This window comes from Pseudopipra pipra, chromosome 6 (genome assembly GCF_036250125.1).
Source record: "Pseudopipra pipra isolate bDixPip1 chromosome 6, bDixPip1.hap1, whole genome shotgun sequence".
NCBI lineage: Eukaryota > Metazoa > Chordata > Aves > Passeriformes > Pipridae > Pseudopipra > Pseudopipra pipra.
Window position 1 is genome coordinate 51,061,415 of NC_087554.1, and position 15,666 is coordinate 51,077,080.

Genomic DNA, 15,666 nt, shown 5'->3' on the forward strand with positions numbered 1-15,666 from the left:
TGTTTGGTTACCAAGTGGTTGTTAAGCGATCCCCTTCACATCCCCTTAGGTGGGTTTCAGAGGCAGTTTCAATCTGTTCCGTAGTCCATGCTGTACTATGGTTGTTACAGTTCATATAACACAATCTATGGGCTGTCCACTCCAGCTATTAATTTTTAAGCAATTTTTAGGCTGCAGCTTTGTCTATTCTGACTATTATTAATGTTCATATTGTTAGCACCAGGTTTCACTGTGATCCATCTTTGACTTACACAACATAACCCTATGATTCAGACAAAGCTCAACTTGTATGCTAACAGTTCTAGCCGATATGTCTACTTTCAAATGATATAAAATTTTTAACCCTTCAGAAAGGGGGACATGACTCTCCATCCAGCCCTCTAGGCACAACCAAACATATTGTCGTAATGATGAATGCAAGCTCTGTGGTAATTCCCTTCACAGTACAGAGACAAATTAATGAGAAAATCCCTTAGGACATTCATAGAATAATTCCAATTGCAAATGACCTCAGGAAGCTATCCATTTCAAATTTCGGCTGAAAGCAGGGTCAGCATTGCATTCACAGTAATTCAGGTGCTATAAAGTTATTGCTGTGCTGCTGTTCCCCTGCACATCCTAGCCAAGTTATTAACAAGCTGAAACAGAGTATTTTAATAACCAAGCAAAAGCTTAAGATGAAAGCAATAGTGTTGCAATGCCAATGTTCAGGCACTAAGGAATGTTTTCCTACTTTAACATTTTTCGAGTGACAATTACCTGTAGCTATATGAGCATGAGATCTTCCCTAATGGCTGCCTAGCTTTTAAGAATCAGTATCATCTGCTCTTCTGGGTCCCTAAATCAGGCACTAGGGTTCTCCCTAGGCTTTCCCATGGAGTGACAAATACTGTTATAAATGGCTCACTTCTTTCTCTTGCCCATGATAGAAACGGGGTGACTGCTATCAAGAGGGAGAATGAGGTCAATGGCATTTTGGATGGTATTTGTAGGAAAGAGATTTCTTTGACATAACTGCCAGAAATTACATTTTAGAGCCATATAATACTTCCTGCAATTTTTTTAAGCAATGTTTTCCACTATATCTTTGTTATTTTGCATACATTTCAAAGTTGGAGATATAAAACTAATTGTAACTTTGAAACTCTTCTGTTTATAGGCAGAATATCTCTTCAAGAACAGTCCCGATATTGATTGGAATAATCGTTAAATCCTAGCAGCAATGGGAATTGTGAAATAAAAATGCAGAAAATTCCTAATACATTTTAGATAAAAATACTTAGTTTCTGAAATTATTTTTGGTTAGGCTTATTATGTAATCTTCCTTTTTATTTCTCATACTTTATTACTACGTTGTATTGGGTTTTTAATATTTCTTTTACAAAAGTTTCATTTACTGCACATATTGATTAATCCATTTACACATCTGTATTTCATAGGTCTGTTTGAAAATGTGAACCATAAGAATCTGTTATCTCTTCAAAACCTTCCTCCTGGATTTGTTTTCAGATGTACATTCTATTTAAGCAATATACTATTTTCCTAATCCATAGTGAATGTAAGCAGCCAGGTTGAGAAAAACCACTATTAGAAAAAAAAAGGTGTTTTTACTGAAAATGGAGATAAATAGAAGCAGCAAGTTCTCTTATTTCCCCTCCTGGCTACCAAGAGGCAGAAAGTCACACAATATAGTCTTCTCATGCTGCACTGAAGACTGACCTGTAAACAGTTTCCCAGCACAGGTATGTCAGAAAACCTGTGTTTTACTTTGGTATCCAACATACGGGGCTAGTTCCATTTAATTATCCTCAGCATTCGATATTACATGTTTTTTATAGATTCTTGAAAAATATAGACTTTACAGCTTGTGGCTGTCATTCCCAATTTTATTGACTTCATCCAGCTCTTGCAGAAACAGTACCTATGCTGACTGAGGTGAAACTGATAGCACAGGTGGGGTCAGAAGGCAAGGACCCTTTGGTAGAAATGGGGGGGGGGAAGAGGAAGAACTGAAAGAATGGTGATATAGAAACACCTATTTTATCTGTAACTTTTAGTATCAGAATTTTTAGAATGCCCAATGTTCTTATTCAGATATGTTAATATTTTTACATACTATGAGTCTTATTTCATCTGTTTTCACACAGTCACACAGATAAGTCAGTGACGATAGCCAGGAACAAAGTTCAGAACCATCCTCTCCTACGCTAAAGAAACAGATTTTTTTTCTATCTATATATGTTATATACTGGCAGCTCAGGTTACCATTTATCGTGTGAGGCAGTTGAAGATGAAATAATCGGTAGTTTCAGAGAATTTTTTAGTTTGAAAGTCCTGTTTTTCAGAGTAGAGATGAAAACCAGGCACTGACAAAATAAGATAAAACAGGAGGTTTTCTGTAGAGTTATTGTGATGTATTTGCCTCTCTAAAAATAAAGTTTTGAGCTGATCTATAAAGTGTGACACTTTTTTTTTAATTCAGTTTCCCGAAATTTTATGCAGACTGTTACGGGCAGAGGTTTCAAAAAACAGTTACTAGGAAAGACTCCGTTTGCTTTGTGTAGGGCACGAACGAAATGCACTGGGTACGGGTGCCCCAAGCCAGGCGCGGGGCCCCTTTGCGGGAGCCCCTTCCCGTCCCTCGGGGGCCGCGCTCAGGGACCGCCCGGTGCGAGGCCGCCCCGCGGCCGTTGGCGCTTTGTTTTCAAACCGCGGCCGGCGCCGGCGGGACTACATCCCCCAGCGTGCCCCGCGGTGCCGCCCTCCCGCTTGCGCACGCGCGGCTGTGCGAGCGTGCGCGCCGTGCGGGGGTGTCCACGGCGCTGCGTCAGGCCCCCCCCGGGCCGGGACGTTGCTGTGGTAGCGCCCGGGCGCCATGTTAGAAGGCCGGAGGGGAAGAGGCGAGTGAAGCGGCGGCGGCGGCCGGGCCCGGCACAGCCGCTCCCTCCTCTCCCGGGGCCTGGCCCCGGCCCGTGCCATGGTCGCGGCTCCCGCCGCTCCGCGGGACGAGTGACCGGTCCTCAGGCGGCAGCGGTGGGGGAGGACGCAGAGGAAGAGGAGGAGGGAGAAGGGGACGACGCGGCGGCGGTGGTGGCGGCGGCGGCGGAGGAGGAGGAGGAGGGGCTGGAGAGACGATGCCGTTGTAAGTCGGGAGCTCGCGGGGCGCGCTCGGGGCCCGCGCTGTGCCGGCCCGGGCCCTCCCTGCCGGGCTCGGGCCCTTCCCCCCGCGCCGCTTCCGCTGCCGCAGTGTGCGGGCCTGGGGCCGCTGCGGCCGCGCCGGAGCGCCGCGCTCTCCCTCTCGCCCCCTCCGGCCCCCCCATGGCCGTGAGCCCCGGAGGACACGCCGATGTGGCTTTTGCGCTGTTGTTGTTGTCGCCTTCGCCGCGACCCCGCAGCGGCGGCGTGTGGGGCCGGGCGGCCGCGTGCGGCGCCCCCGCCCCCCCCGCCGGGTCAGGGCGCAAGGAGGGGCGAGACCGCGTGTTCGTCCCTTCCTCGCCCTGCCTGCCGGGGGTGAAGCGCTTTTTCTCCTGGGAGCCCCGGCGAAGCCTCTTCCCCCGCGGTCGCGCGGGCGGTTTTTCCCCGCTCCGGGGGGCAGCAGAGCCCGAGCCGCGGGTTCCAGCGGGCGCCCCGAGCGCATCCCGCTGCCCTTGGAACCCCCCGCTCCCGGCGGGGCCGGGCAGCGCCCCCGGCCGGCAGCGCGGGCAGTGGGGCCGTGTGTCCCCCCCACTATCCCTGCCGGGAACCCGGGGGCTCGTGCTTTGGACCTGCCGTGCCGTGACCCTGCCCGCAGTCAGGAATGACCAAGTGTGGCATTATTCATTCCAGTTTGTTCGCAGATTTCTGTCAATCCCACACCCTGCGTTTTTTTTTCCCCTCTTCCTTTCTTTTTTTTTTTTTTTAGCTTGCTGGCGTTTTGACGACTCCTGTTTGAGACGACAAAACTTTCAGCTCCTCACTTCTCTAGTTCATAATCTTATTATTTTATTACTCTATAAAAATCGAGGGAACCAGTGATGTGTAGGTGGCCAAGTGACTTTTAAGAATAAAGCATGTTTATATGCTAGGTTCAGTTGGTCTGTTTGTTTTTTATTGAAGGAGAAAAAGGGATTATTCACTATTTTTTTCACTGTTATTACTTGGGTTTATTCACTGTTTTTTTAAATATGTAAACTTTAGGTGAAGGATAGCCATGCTTGCCTGGTGTGGTTGTTTAATTCAGTCTGCAATATTGCAAAGTTAGTCATGGGGTGGATAACACAGTAGAAACTTACCCGAAAGAGTTTGTGGCAGGGAAAACACGATGGGTGAATCCAGGAAGGCAAATGATTATGCCAAATGGGTTCTAATACTTGTATAATGAAGCTGCAACGTCCTTATACCTATCAGTTTTACACGTGTTCATTATAGCAATGAAAACTTACCAGAAATCAGCTTTGAAGTTGGCTAGGCTTTTCAGCCTCAGGAAAACGGGAGGGTGTTTATTCTGCTTGCTTTCATTCTTATTTTGTTGTGACTACATAAATTCCGAATGCTTAGTAACAACATTTAAAAGCTTGGCCTACTTGTATGAATTCTAGTAATAGCGATCTTCAACTTTGAAAAGTTTAGACTGACTTGATAATTTTTCCTGATGTAGGTGTTTATGATACTTTAACTAGAAACTCTTAAATAACATTACATAGTTATATTTGCACCAATATATTGCTATTTTCAGTATAAACGTCACTTGGCAACTTAACTAGTACAGGAGGGTTATTGTAGTTAGCAGAAGTGAAGCTTTCTCAGTTTATGCATTTGTTCAATCATTTGTATGTTTGAAATTATTGACTTCGTATTGGTCAGTCAGGACTTCAAAGTGAGCATTTTAATGCCAATAAATTGAAAGGCTAGTAATGTTGATTCCTCAGTTTATGAAGTGATACCACTGACTTAAGTTTAGAGGGGGGAAAAAAAAGGCATCTTAGGAAGTTCCTTTTCTGTATAAGTCTTTCCAGTTGATGCTTTCATGCTTTTGGAAGATAATCTTTTTGGGTGAGTGTGGAACAACCCCGTGTTACTGCCCAACTTTCAAGATGACCAAATATCCCCACCCCCACCACCTTTTTTGGTTGTGTTTTTTTTTGGCTGACCTTTAAAATAGGTCCTTTAAACTTCATTTTCAGAGATGGTGTTTGCAATTGACAGGCCTAGACAGAACCGATTTCCCATACAACCAGAGATTGTTCTTATTCTTGACTTGAAAGTCCAGAGTTCCCCAAGGTTACAGCAGTGTTGATACCGTGTGTGTATGTGTGCTTACTAGCAGTGTGGTACAAAGCTATAAAACCAAATTCTTTATGTACCTGGCACATCAGTAGTAAGAGAGCAAACTGGGGTTCTGCTGATGCTGATAGCGGGCATTTGCAGAAGCCTTTTAATGTTTAAAAAAATACTAAATTTATCCTAGAAACTTATGTGACTTTTTGTTACAATTGTCACGTGTGAAGAGGTAGCAGCTGCATAAGCAAAAAGTCTTTAACTTTCAGTTGTTAAAAAAAGCTGTTTAGAAACAAAAGAACTACTTCCACTGTCATAAAGATACATTTTAGTCAACAGTTAGGTACTGAATATTCCTGTGTGTTATCTGAAACGTAAGATTCTAGGCAAAAATGAAGCTCACTGAGCTGTTCATATGTTTTGGTCGGGTCTGGGGTTTATGCAGAAAGATTACTGACTCAGTGGAGCTGCAGCTACATTTGTATGAATGATGATGTAGTCTTCTTATGTAACCTGGGCCTTTCTGACCCTCCAAATAGAGAAAAAGCACCATGAATCTGTTTCTTGGTAAGCTACTGAACTTCTGTGTCTGCTGAAATCATTGCAAAACACTTTTGTTCCGTTTTTTTCTGTCACCAGAAGTGGCAAACTGCACTGAGTCATGTATCTGAACATTTAAAAGTGCTGTAAGCACTCTAAATTTTAAGTATTTTTAGTATTGGTAACTTCTGTATTAGAGTTTTGGAATCTCATCAGTAATTATTTCTTTCAGTCTTTGTTGTAGACAGTCGACCTTATTTTCACTTCTGAAGTAAGAGTCTTTGTATTTTCTTTCACTGAACTTTGCTTTAGACATATACAAAGTCATTTTCTCGACTTCTAATTAGTGGCTGTCAACTTGCATGCCAGCAGTACAGCACTATATTTACAATGGTTTGTACTGGTTGGGAGTGGATAGTGTGTTTCTGAACAGAGAGCTCAGATTTTCATGGGCTGTTAGGAAAGGAATTAAATTGTTGTTAACATTGCAAAACATAGGACTAACTTTGGAAGAATAGTTGCCTTAATATAAAGTGATAGCTTTCTTAATAGAGAAGCAATTAATATAAAAATTATACTGAGGATTAATTTGTTAAATGCAGAACAGAAGAACTAGGTGGCAAGGATGTGTGGTTTTGCAATAGCTTTCAGTCTTCTAAAAAAAGACTGAGTTTATACCTGTTAATATAGAGGTACTGCACAGAACTTGGAACCCCAGTTATTTTGGGCAGAGCAGATTTCACCGCTGAGACAAATTAATCTCTTAGGGTGAAACGCTTTGTGGTATTCCTAAATCTTAGTTTTATACTTCTTGTTATCGATTTCTTAAGCTGCTACCTTTTGAGTTTTTTGTCTCCAGAATAGGAAGAAAAATAATTTTGGTTCAAGTGCTGCCTGTACAGTTCAGTAGCACTTTGTTTTCTTTAAACTTGAGAAACTTCTCTTGAAATTGGCATTTGTAAGAATGTTGTGGATCGGTTTGTGTTTGGACATGCTACCTTCACTATTCTCTGCAAACAGAAGAGTCAGGGAGCTCAGGAGAGAGTCTAAGGTTAACAATGTGTATGAATGATCTTCCTTTTGCCATAGGTGAGTCTCTTTTATAGATTAGTTGCCTGTTGTTGCTCCAATACCTGTGTTTAAATCAGTTTTGTGTGTCATGAACATCTCATACTGACGGTTGAAAACTTAATTCATGGTCTAAATGTTCCAGTGGCCTTCTGCTAGATATTAAAACTTTAATTTGGGAGGGACAGCTGGATTGCCTTAACCACTTAAAACATATATTCCCCAGTACCTGATCTGTACAGACTTCGCTGAGGTTTCCTGCCTAGATTTTTGAAACTCTGGTTAGAGTGATGGTGTTAGCATTAAACTAGAAATTTCAGTCTGAAATTGCCACTCAGTCGTTGTTGGAGGAAACTTTAAAAGAAGCAAACAAAACCCTTCAACAGACTTTATCTGGAATTGGACACAGTGGAGCTTGAGCTCTGTGAATTTAGCTCCAGCTGATTAATCAGATGGTGTGATGACCAGCTTCAGGAATCTGACTTTGGTGTCTTACATCAGTAAATAAGAAGGAATAAATTTTACTGAGGTAATCAGTAGAGGCAAAAAAAGAAGCGAGGATAGTCATTGAGATTCCTTAAGTTGTGTTTTGTTTTAGTATCTGAACAAGTTTGAAAATTCAGTGGGATTTAAACTGTTACAATTTGTTCAGTATTATGCCATGTGTTTTTATGTGTTGTCTTTTATTTTTATTTTATTTTATTTTATTTTATTTATATTTATTTTATTTTTATTTCAGGAGCATGATGTTTAGATAGCGTGGTGGTGATTGCAACTGTATTTTGCTTGTGATAAGAAATGTAAAATCTTAACTCAAATAACACAATAAAAATGTTACCATTAGAACTGAGGTAGAATACTGGGAGTGAAGAGGAGCAAGGGCTTAGAAAGACAGATTTTCATGTGGGGTAGGAGTTGGGTTAAATACAAGGCATTCTTGACAAAGAAGTTCGTGACAGGATTGTAGTTTCTTCTGAGAATGGAGCAGGGTTCCAGTGTTGTAAAAGAAAGCAGTAGTACAGAAGTTAGAATTTGTATCCAACTCTTAGCTATATATAGGACAGTGTTACATAGATATACCTGTATTTGCTCTGTGTTCTGTTTCCGTGTGTGTTCAGGCTATAACCTGATCTTTAGAAGATGCATTGTAAACTCTCCCTCTACCTTAGAAAAATGTGCACTCACTTCCACTTAAAGGAATTTAAAGGTGTATGCTCTCGAAACTATAAACCTCTTACAAACTTTATTTGTGGGTTTTTTTCTTCCACTTTTTCACTCTTTTTAAAATGGGTTTTAGCAGTTTAGTATTGCCAGGGTCTGCTCTTTTTAATTTGGTAGTTATTGACAACAAGGTATGGCCTACCAAAGCTTTGCGTTGTGAAGAAAAAGTTGTTCAGCTGTACTGCTGTCAGCTTAGCACAAACTAGAGCTTTGTGTCTGTTTGTGTTTTTATATGGGGGAAAAGTTAAGAGCATTTCTTAGAGATGAGATTAATTAATATTTGAAGTGAAATACGGGATCATAACACTTTAGAACTAATCCACTGTAGCTGCTGCCCAAGTTACAGATGGTTTAAATTGTCAGTATATGTTCTTCAAAAATCCAGGTTAAACCAGAGCTACAACAATGTGGTTGACTAGAAACAAATAAACCAAAAAGCCCCAAACTGTGTCTTAATTTTCTTTGTGATCTTAAAAGAAAAGATTGGGGATTTTTGTTTTTTTGTTTGGGTTTTCTGTTACTGTTTTATTTTGTTTTTTAGAAACAGAAACAAGCCCTAAACATGCTTTTTCAGGCTTTCAGTTGTGTGAGACCTTGATGTGTCTGCCAAATCTGCCTCTGCTGTTGTCAAGATTGAGTAGCTGGAATAGGATTTCCAGTTGCTGTTTAATACTTTGTTTTTCATTAATGCTTAACTTCAGTGACTAGCAGATGTGACACACCATCAAGGTATTGACCCCCCAACAAGGCCTTAATATCTCTAATCCTCTTGGACACAAGGTTAGCTCTGATACTTCCCTCTCTTTTCACCTTTCTTTGAATTTGAATAAATTCAGTAGTTTAAGCTCTTCTCTGGATGTCACAGGTTAAAACCAGAATGACCATAAGTCTTACCAAGAGGAAAGATATTGGAATATGAGTGTGATCTTCATGGTTTTAGGAAAAAGTAGAAGATGAGTCTGGAAGTGTTGATTATTAGCATTTTCTGGCTAAAATGTAACATGTAAATACAGCATTAAAGTTGGAATAACGAGCACTTAGAAGTTTATTTCTCAGAGGTAATTTACTTTTACTTTAAAAAGCAGCTAGCAAATGTTTTACTTGAAGTTTTTCGATTTTGTGGGAGGTAGGGGGCAGGGAGAGGATAAACCTTTACTTTTTTGTTTATAGTAACTTTCATGACTTGCTGTCTTTTTAATAAATAAGCATGGATTACCTAGCACAGTTACTTTATTTAATCCTTAATTGACTTAAAGAAACTTTTGCCATACCATTTTTCTGTCATTTTCCAAAGGACCTTTTCTGATAGGTGTGCTACAGAAACCTTAGACTAGACTTAACTTCAGCAGGTGTAAACAATTGAGCTTGAATTTAAGTGTTTTTATCTGGAAATAATCTATATTCTCTTCAGTATTAATATGTGTTAAAATGTAAGCTTCATCAGGCCCCCTGCGGCAGTGAAACCTTCTTGAAGGTAGCTGTGCGGAGAAGCGTTACATACTATCCCAGAGAAAATGTTCTTACTAACTCAAACACGGGTGAAACACTTGTTTTAGGAGGTTCCTGGGCTGTTGACAACAACTTTATTCCATTATTATAAAAGTAAATGTAAGAACTGTAGCTGTTTTTACGTTACAATTCCCACAGATGTATATCTGGTGATTGATTTAATTGGTTGTTTAAAGCTGTTGTTTAGTGAACTAAGTTTGTCTGTGCCCTTGGCCAGCTCTGGTGGGTCCTGTAGGAGTTTAAGTCGCGGCGCTGTGATGTTTTGCAAAGGCAGAGCTGCACCTTGCACTCCCAGGGCTCTGTGTACACCAGATCAGGGAAGAGATCTGCTGTTTGGTTGGCTTTTATGTACTGTAATTTTATAGGCAAGGTAAAAGATTATTTTTAAGTTATTAGTTCTTGAATTGGTGAATTATGGCCCTTACAAGCAGGTGGAAGACAGAGGCCATTGTCAGCATTGTGGACTTCAGGAGTCAGCTTCCTAGAATCTGGTTTTGAGTGGCACTGAGTCTTTTTTGAAATCTAGTAACAGGGTCTGCCAGACCGTGTTTTACCAGCCTTTGTAATGAAGTCTGATATCTGTTGAATTGGATGCAGTTTCTTGCTATGAATGTGTAAAAATTGCAGTCAGACCATAAGGAAATTGTTACACAAAGCTAAAATACTGATTGCTTTATATCAGTGCCTTAAAAACCTGTAAAAGTAAACTGAAAAATCTTAAAAGCAAATTTATTTTTTCATATTAGCAGTTGGCAAAAGGGGAGAAATTGTAGTTCAAATGTAACTGCTTGCTTTGTGGTATAAGTAAAAATATTCAAGATACCCAAAGGATGTTTATATACTGAGACCTTTTGTTTTCAGACTTCTTTTTTTAGAGGCAGCTAAGTGGCTGAAGCTACTATTTGTGTTGACATTCCTAAAATTTTTTTAAGAGAAAAAAATGTTTTAGTGGCTTCCTTTGTCCTTAATTTGAATTACTGTTTTATATAATTAATCTGAACAGCTTTTTTAAAAAATGTTTTCATTGATACCTTAAGTTGTAAGATCTGTATGATTTGTTCAGCTGTTATCAAAGTCTTCATTAGGTGATTAAAAGCTCATAGCTGAAGGAAGCAATATCAAATAACGTTCCCAGGCATTGCCTCACTCCCCATGATTACTTTTTTTTTAATGTACACTTTTTAAGCATATTTTTCCTCATGTGTTGTGGTTTTTTTGCTAATGAGCAAAGAGGCAGATGTGCTAGAACTTGCTTTGTGAGAAACTTGCATTGTGACTGAATTTTTGATTGCAAACAAACTATCGTACTTAGATTCATTTTAGAGTGGATTTAACTTATGGCAATGTTTTGTTGATTCCCAGAAATTTTAAGTTTAGGTGTTTTTTTTAAATACTTTATGGAAATGCGGAATGAAATCCTGAGGAGATGATGGTGGCAAATTGTCAGTGAAGTTGTACTGTAGTTTTTCCACATGTAATACATAGTTAGCCTGATAAAAATATTTCTCATTATGTATGAAAGAAATCTTATATAATACTTGTAAACACAAAGGACTGATATTACAGCAATATGCAGAGGAATGTTATGCCTCCCAAGAGTGGGACTTCCACTTACTCTGTCAGCTTGATTTTTTGACATGAAGGGTTCTCTTTTGCTTCAGACTTAATGAAAGTTGAAGAAGCCTAAACTGATGATAAAGCTTTTGCCCAAGTAGAATGAAAAAAAAAAATCCAGGAAAAAAAAGTTAATGCATAATGTGAATTAAAAAATAGCCTTTGCCCAGCCCTCCATGAAGCAAGGCTATATGTAATATTGCCAACATAGGTTGAGCTGACTTTGTCCAACTGACCAAGTTATGGTAGCCAGCAGAGAAGTCAGCTTAAAACCAATGTATGATGCTGATGGGCTCAAAATATACTAAAACCTCCTTACTTAGGTGATTGTTTTGAGAGTGTGAAGTCAGCCGATGTAAAAGAAAATGACTCATAGCAACTTGTAACCCTGCAATCAGTATTAATAGTTGGAGAAGGGTAATTCTGTTGGTGTCCTTAATAGCACAGATTTAACACAGATTGATGTAGGATGTGAATGTTAACACTAGGCTTAACTTTTTATTTTTGTAGTATCTATCTTTTGTCTGTTACTCTGATGAGAAAAAGTGAATTAATTTTTTTTTTGTTTGTTTCTGTCAGTAACTTTATTTAATTGCCTTTATTAGTCCCGTTACAACCCAGGGATCACAAACACAGCAACTACAGAAGCATTATGGCATTACCTCACCTATCAGTTTAGCTGCCCCCAAGGAGTTTGACTGCATGCTTACCCAGAAATTAATTGAAACCCTAAAACCTTATGGCGTATTTGAAGAGGAAGAAGAGCTGCAACGCAGGTGAGTAAACACTCTTAACAATGCTTTTTCCCTATCTTGAGGTACATGTGGTTGAGTGCTGAACCCCAAGTGTGTTTGGGTTCTTTCAAATGCTTTCTTGAAAGCCTAGTGGAATTGTAAGCTCTTTTTCTCACCTTAAGAGGAATACCTCAAAACACAGAAGAGAATTAAATTGACTGTTAAATTTTAGAGGCTGGCTTGCATGTTTCCCCCATCATTGCTGTTTTGTGGGCCTTATACTTATTAAGCGTTCTAGAGGTTTTTTTTCTTGCAGTACTGCTTCTCACTGTTCTTTTAGATGTATGTGTTATATGAATTAAAGTTTTATTTTGAAAATGAGTAGAATTCATATATCTAAAATGTGTGTATGCCTTGCATGCTTGCGTTTTTTTTTGAGCTTAAATCACTTGAATATTTTTAGGGAGGGGGGAATATAATGGGAATGTTCTAAAAGGGATTTCGTTTCTACATATATATAAAAAGATCTGTAATTAGATCGGCAGTATTATTGTAGTTGACTTATTGTGTAATGATGATCAAAGTCTTAAAATACTACTAGTTTCATCTAAGTTCATGACCTGTGATTCTGCTATTTTATCAATAGGATTCTGATTTTGGGAAAGTTAAATAACTTGGTAAAAGAATGGATACGGGAAATCAGTGAAAGCAAGGTATGGATGTATTTTACATGGAATTTCTTGTATTGTGATTCTATGACTGCTCTAGGAAGATAATTCTAAAATATGTTCCTAGTCTAAATGGGGTGAACCTTAGATTTGGGGTTGAAAACAAATACCATCTTTGTGTAGATTCTTTTGTTACCAGGCAACATTATCCCTTGAAAGTAGAACCTTGTCAAAGGAAGAAACTGATAGATGTAACTTGACTTTCTGTCAAAATTCGTGCATACAGTACTGTATTAAGTATATGCTTAAATTGTTTGGCTTTGTGAGACAGTACTAGATCTTAAAATGTACTTCTTGCATCTTTATGGTCTGTGGTCGTTTTCTTTAATGTGAATCTTGTAATGTTACTTTTGTAGACTGATAATGCTGTTAGTGTTTTTGCCAGGTTATAGTAACCTCTGCCCCCCCCCCCCCCCCCCCATTTTTTTAAAAATGATTATAGGCTTGCAAAAAAGTGTCTTTTTTTTTTTTAGGAATAAAAGCCTAAATTTTAAAGCAATTTTGCTCTGAGTATACTTGGGATTTTATTTATTCTGTACACTTCTGAACAAGATTACAGGCAGGAACAGCCCTGCTATATTAGTCTTGATCCTTGAAAACAAAATAGTGACTTACTTCATGCCTGGTGTAAAATTGGAAGTTACTTAAATTAATCAATATACATTGCAAAATACAATTTTCGATTTATTTTATCTTCCGCTGTGTAGCCATTCATGTAGGGTCTCAGGTTATAGTATTATATCCTGTTATGAAAGGATAACTTCTTTGCCCACAGTACTGTGGATTCAACAAGTTTTATAGATTATACAAATCTAGCAACTTTTAATAGATGTACCTGAACAATCTGAACATAAAATAAATATCTCTCCCAAACACAAATTTTTATTTAAAGACTATTATATAGTATGGGTGTCTCTGGAAGTAACTTAATAAACACCAATATTATACGTAGTATTTTTGTGTTGCTCTGAATTGGAATCCATCATCAATTTCTGAGTCAATCTAAAATGCCTGAGTGAAGCAAAATGTGTTTGACCTCTGTAATGTTATAAAGCTATTGCACCTCAAGTGTAGAATTAGTAGAACAATTATGAGGTTTATGGCAGTAATATGTAATGTAGTTGAGATGCTACAAGTAGTTCCCAAGTGGCAAATGTACCTCAGTCCTTTCTGTAAATAATGAGGTTATTATTTCAGTGGTTAAACAGTGTAAATTTTGTGGAATATTTTTCCTCTTGTTTTAAAATAAATTATGTGTGTTGTTAAAACTTGTTAAAGTAAAATAACCAATTTTGTTTGCTTTGTTTAGAATCTTCCACAGTCTGTAATAGAAAACGTTGGAGGAAAAATTTTTACGTTTGGATCCTATCGATTAGGGGTTCATACAAAAGGTAACATTTACTTTTATGATAAAAATCTGTGTGTTTGAGCTAATGACTGATCTTGCTGTCTTTTGAGGTGGCATTATTTCTTCGTTTTTTTGGTCAACCATATGGTCTTCATTATAAATAAAAGAAATATATTCCTATATTATATTTTTATCATGGATTGAGAAACAGACAAAAAATTTGGAAATTATTTAAAAATAGAGGAAGTTGTATACTTAGATTCTTATGTTTTGTTCTTTGAAAATTCCTACAAATGTTCCGCAATTGAAACGAGTGTATGTATGTGTTCAGTATGTTTAATGGCCATAAACCTTTTTCATTTGACTTAGCATTTCCAAAGAAAAAACATTCCACATGATAAGAAAGGAAATATTCTTGTTTAATTTAAAGAAAAAATAATTGTCTATTGGTGGCATTCCATGCATGTGAAGTGTTGAGTAATTTACTTCTGCTAATTAACAATTTCAGGTGCTGATATTGATGCCCTGTGTGTTGCACCAAGACATGTTGAAAGAAGTGATTTTTTCACATCATTTTATGAAAAACTAAAACAGCAAGAAGAAGTGAAAGATCTGAGGGTATGTGAAATGTCTGGTACAGCTCACTCACCTGAGGATTCGGAAAAGTCAACAGTGGTGCATTAAATAAGTAACTATAACTTTAGTATTAAGGCTTGCAGTGGATTTTTACTTCACCTGCAGCAAAGCCTATCACCAGAGTTGAAATAGAGATTCTTCCGAATTTTCTCTGTTCCCACTTGATAGTGACACTCATTTAAAAATCTGGATGGCAGAACCATTTCCTAGTATGTGTGTTGGTATGGCAAAATTTCTGCTTACTCTCTAGCAGCAGGCACGTACCAATGTAAATGTTAGACTGAAAAGGATCATTCCAAACTTGTGTGTGTTTAATGAAGGTTTTATGCTGCTTTCTTATAATTTCGTGCTCATATAACCAGTTACAATGGTTGATATTAACTAAACCTTTTATATTGGCTGTGCATTTGAAAAGGGAAGTTGTATTTTTAGTGTGTCTCATTATTAGATGTTTGTGCAAGATTTTTAGTGTGTAAAAATGAAGATTTCCTTTGCAGTAGTGGAAGACAGTAGTATACACAGTATTTTGTTTCTGTTATATCTAAATGACAAGCCTTGCTAGGCAAACTGGTGGGAGCTTTAATCGTCTCAATATTGGCTCAGAGTAAATTTTTGGTGCTGCAATTCTTTTTTTATAGATGAAGATAGTTGCTGGCAAGTCTTTGTTTTTAGTCCTGCTCTCATAAAATAAATGGAACTGTGTCTGCAACATTCTTCCACTCTATGCATCCTGTAGTTGGTAACTCCCAGGGTAGTGCAAACATCTGCTGGTAATACTATGTGCAGTGAAACAACTGTTTTGAATGCTTTATTATCTGAACACTTCTAGTAATCTTTAAATCCACATGCTTTAATTGAGAGGATTCAGATTTTCAGATTTACATTCAACTTTACTGTAAACTCTTAACTCCAGGTAATGTATGATTTGGCAGTAAGGTATGTATGCTGTTCAGTGTAGCTCTGCAGTGATGCAAATAACTTTTAGGTTGGGGAGTCAACACTTTTAAATCAT

The 15,666-nt window shown here is 38.5% G+C and overlaps 2 protein-coding genes across 6 annotated transcripts in view; both read left to right on the top strand.

Moving 5' to 3' along the window:
* AK7 (adenylate kinase 7) overlaps positions 1 to 2,457 on the top strand; it is a 28,187-nt gene extending 25,730 nt beyond the window's left edge. The window contains exon 18 of one of the 2 annotated variants that reach the window (XM_064659096.1): positions 1,160 to 2,457. In XM_064659096.1, coding sequence (XP_064515166.1) covers positions 1,160 to 1,210 — 51 coding nt within the window. In that variant the 3' untranslated portion in view covers positions 1,211 to 2,457. The remainder of the gene's footprint in view (positions 1 to 1,159) is intronic. The other variant, XM_064659097.1, reaches the window with a different exon arrangement.
* Positions 2,458 to 2,836: 379 nt separating this feature from the next.
* PAPOLA (poly(A) polymerase alpha) overlaps positions 2,837 to 15,666 on the top strand; it is a 44,744-nt gene continuing 31,914 nt past the window's right edge. For 2 of the 4 annotated variants that reach the window (XM_064659100.1, XM_064659101.1), the window contains exons 1-5: positions 2,837 to 3,142; positions 11,814 to 11,984; positions 12,589 to 12,655; positions 13,980 to 14,061; positions 14,527 to 14,636. In XM_064659100.1, coding sequence (XP_064515170.1) covers positions 3,135 to 3,142; positions 11,814 to 11,984; positions 12,589 to 12,655; positions 13,980 to 14,061; positions 14,527 to 14,636 — 438 coding nt within the window. In that variant the 5' untranslated portion in view covers positions 2,837 to 3,134. The remainder of the gene's footprint in view (positions 3,143 to 11,813; positions 11,985 to 12,588; positions 12,656 to 13,979; positions 14,062 to 14,526; positions 14,637 to 15,666) is intronic. The other 2 variants (XM_064659098.1, XM_064659099.1) reach the window with 1 other exon arrangement.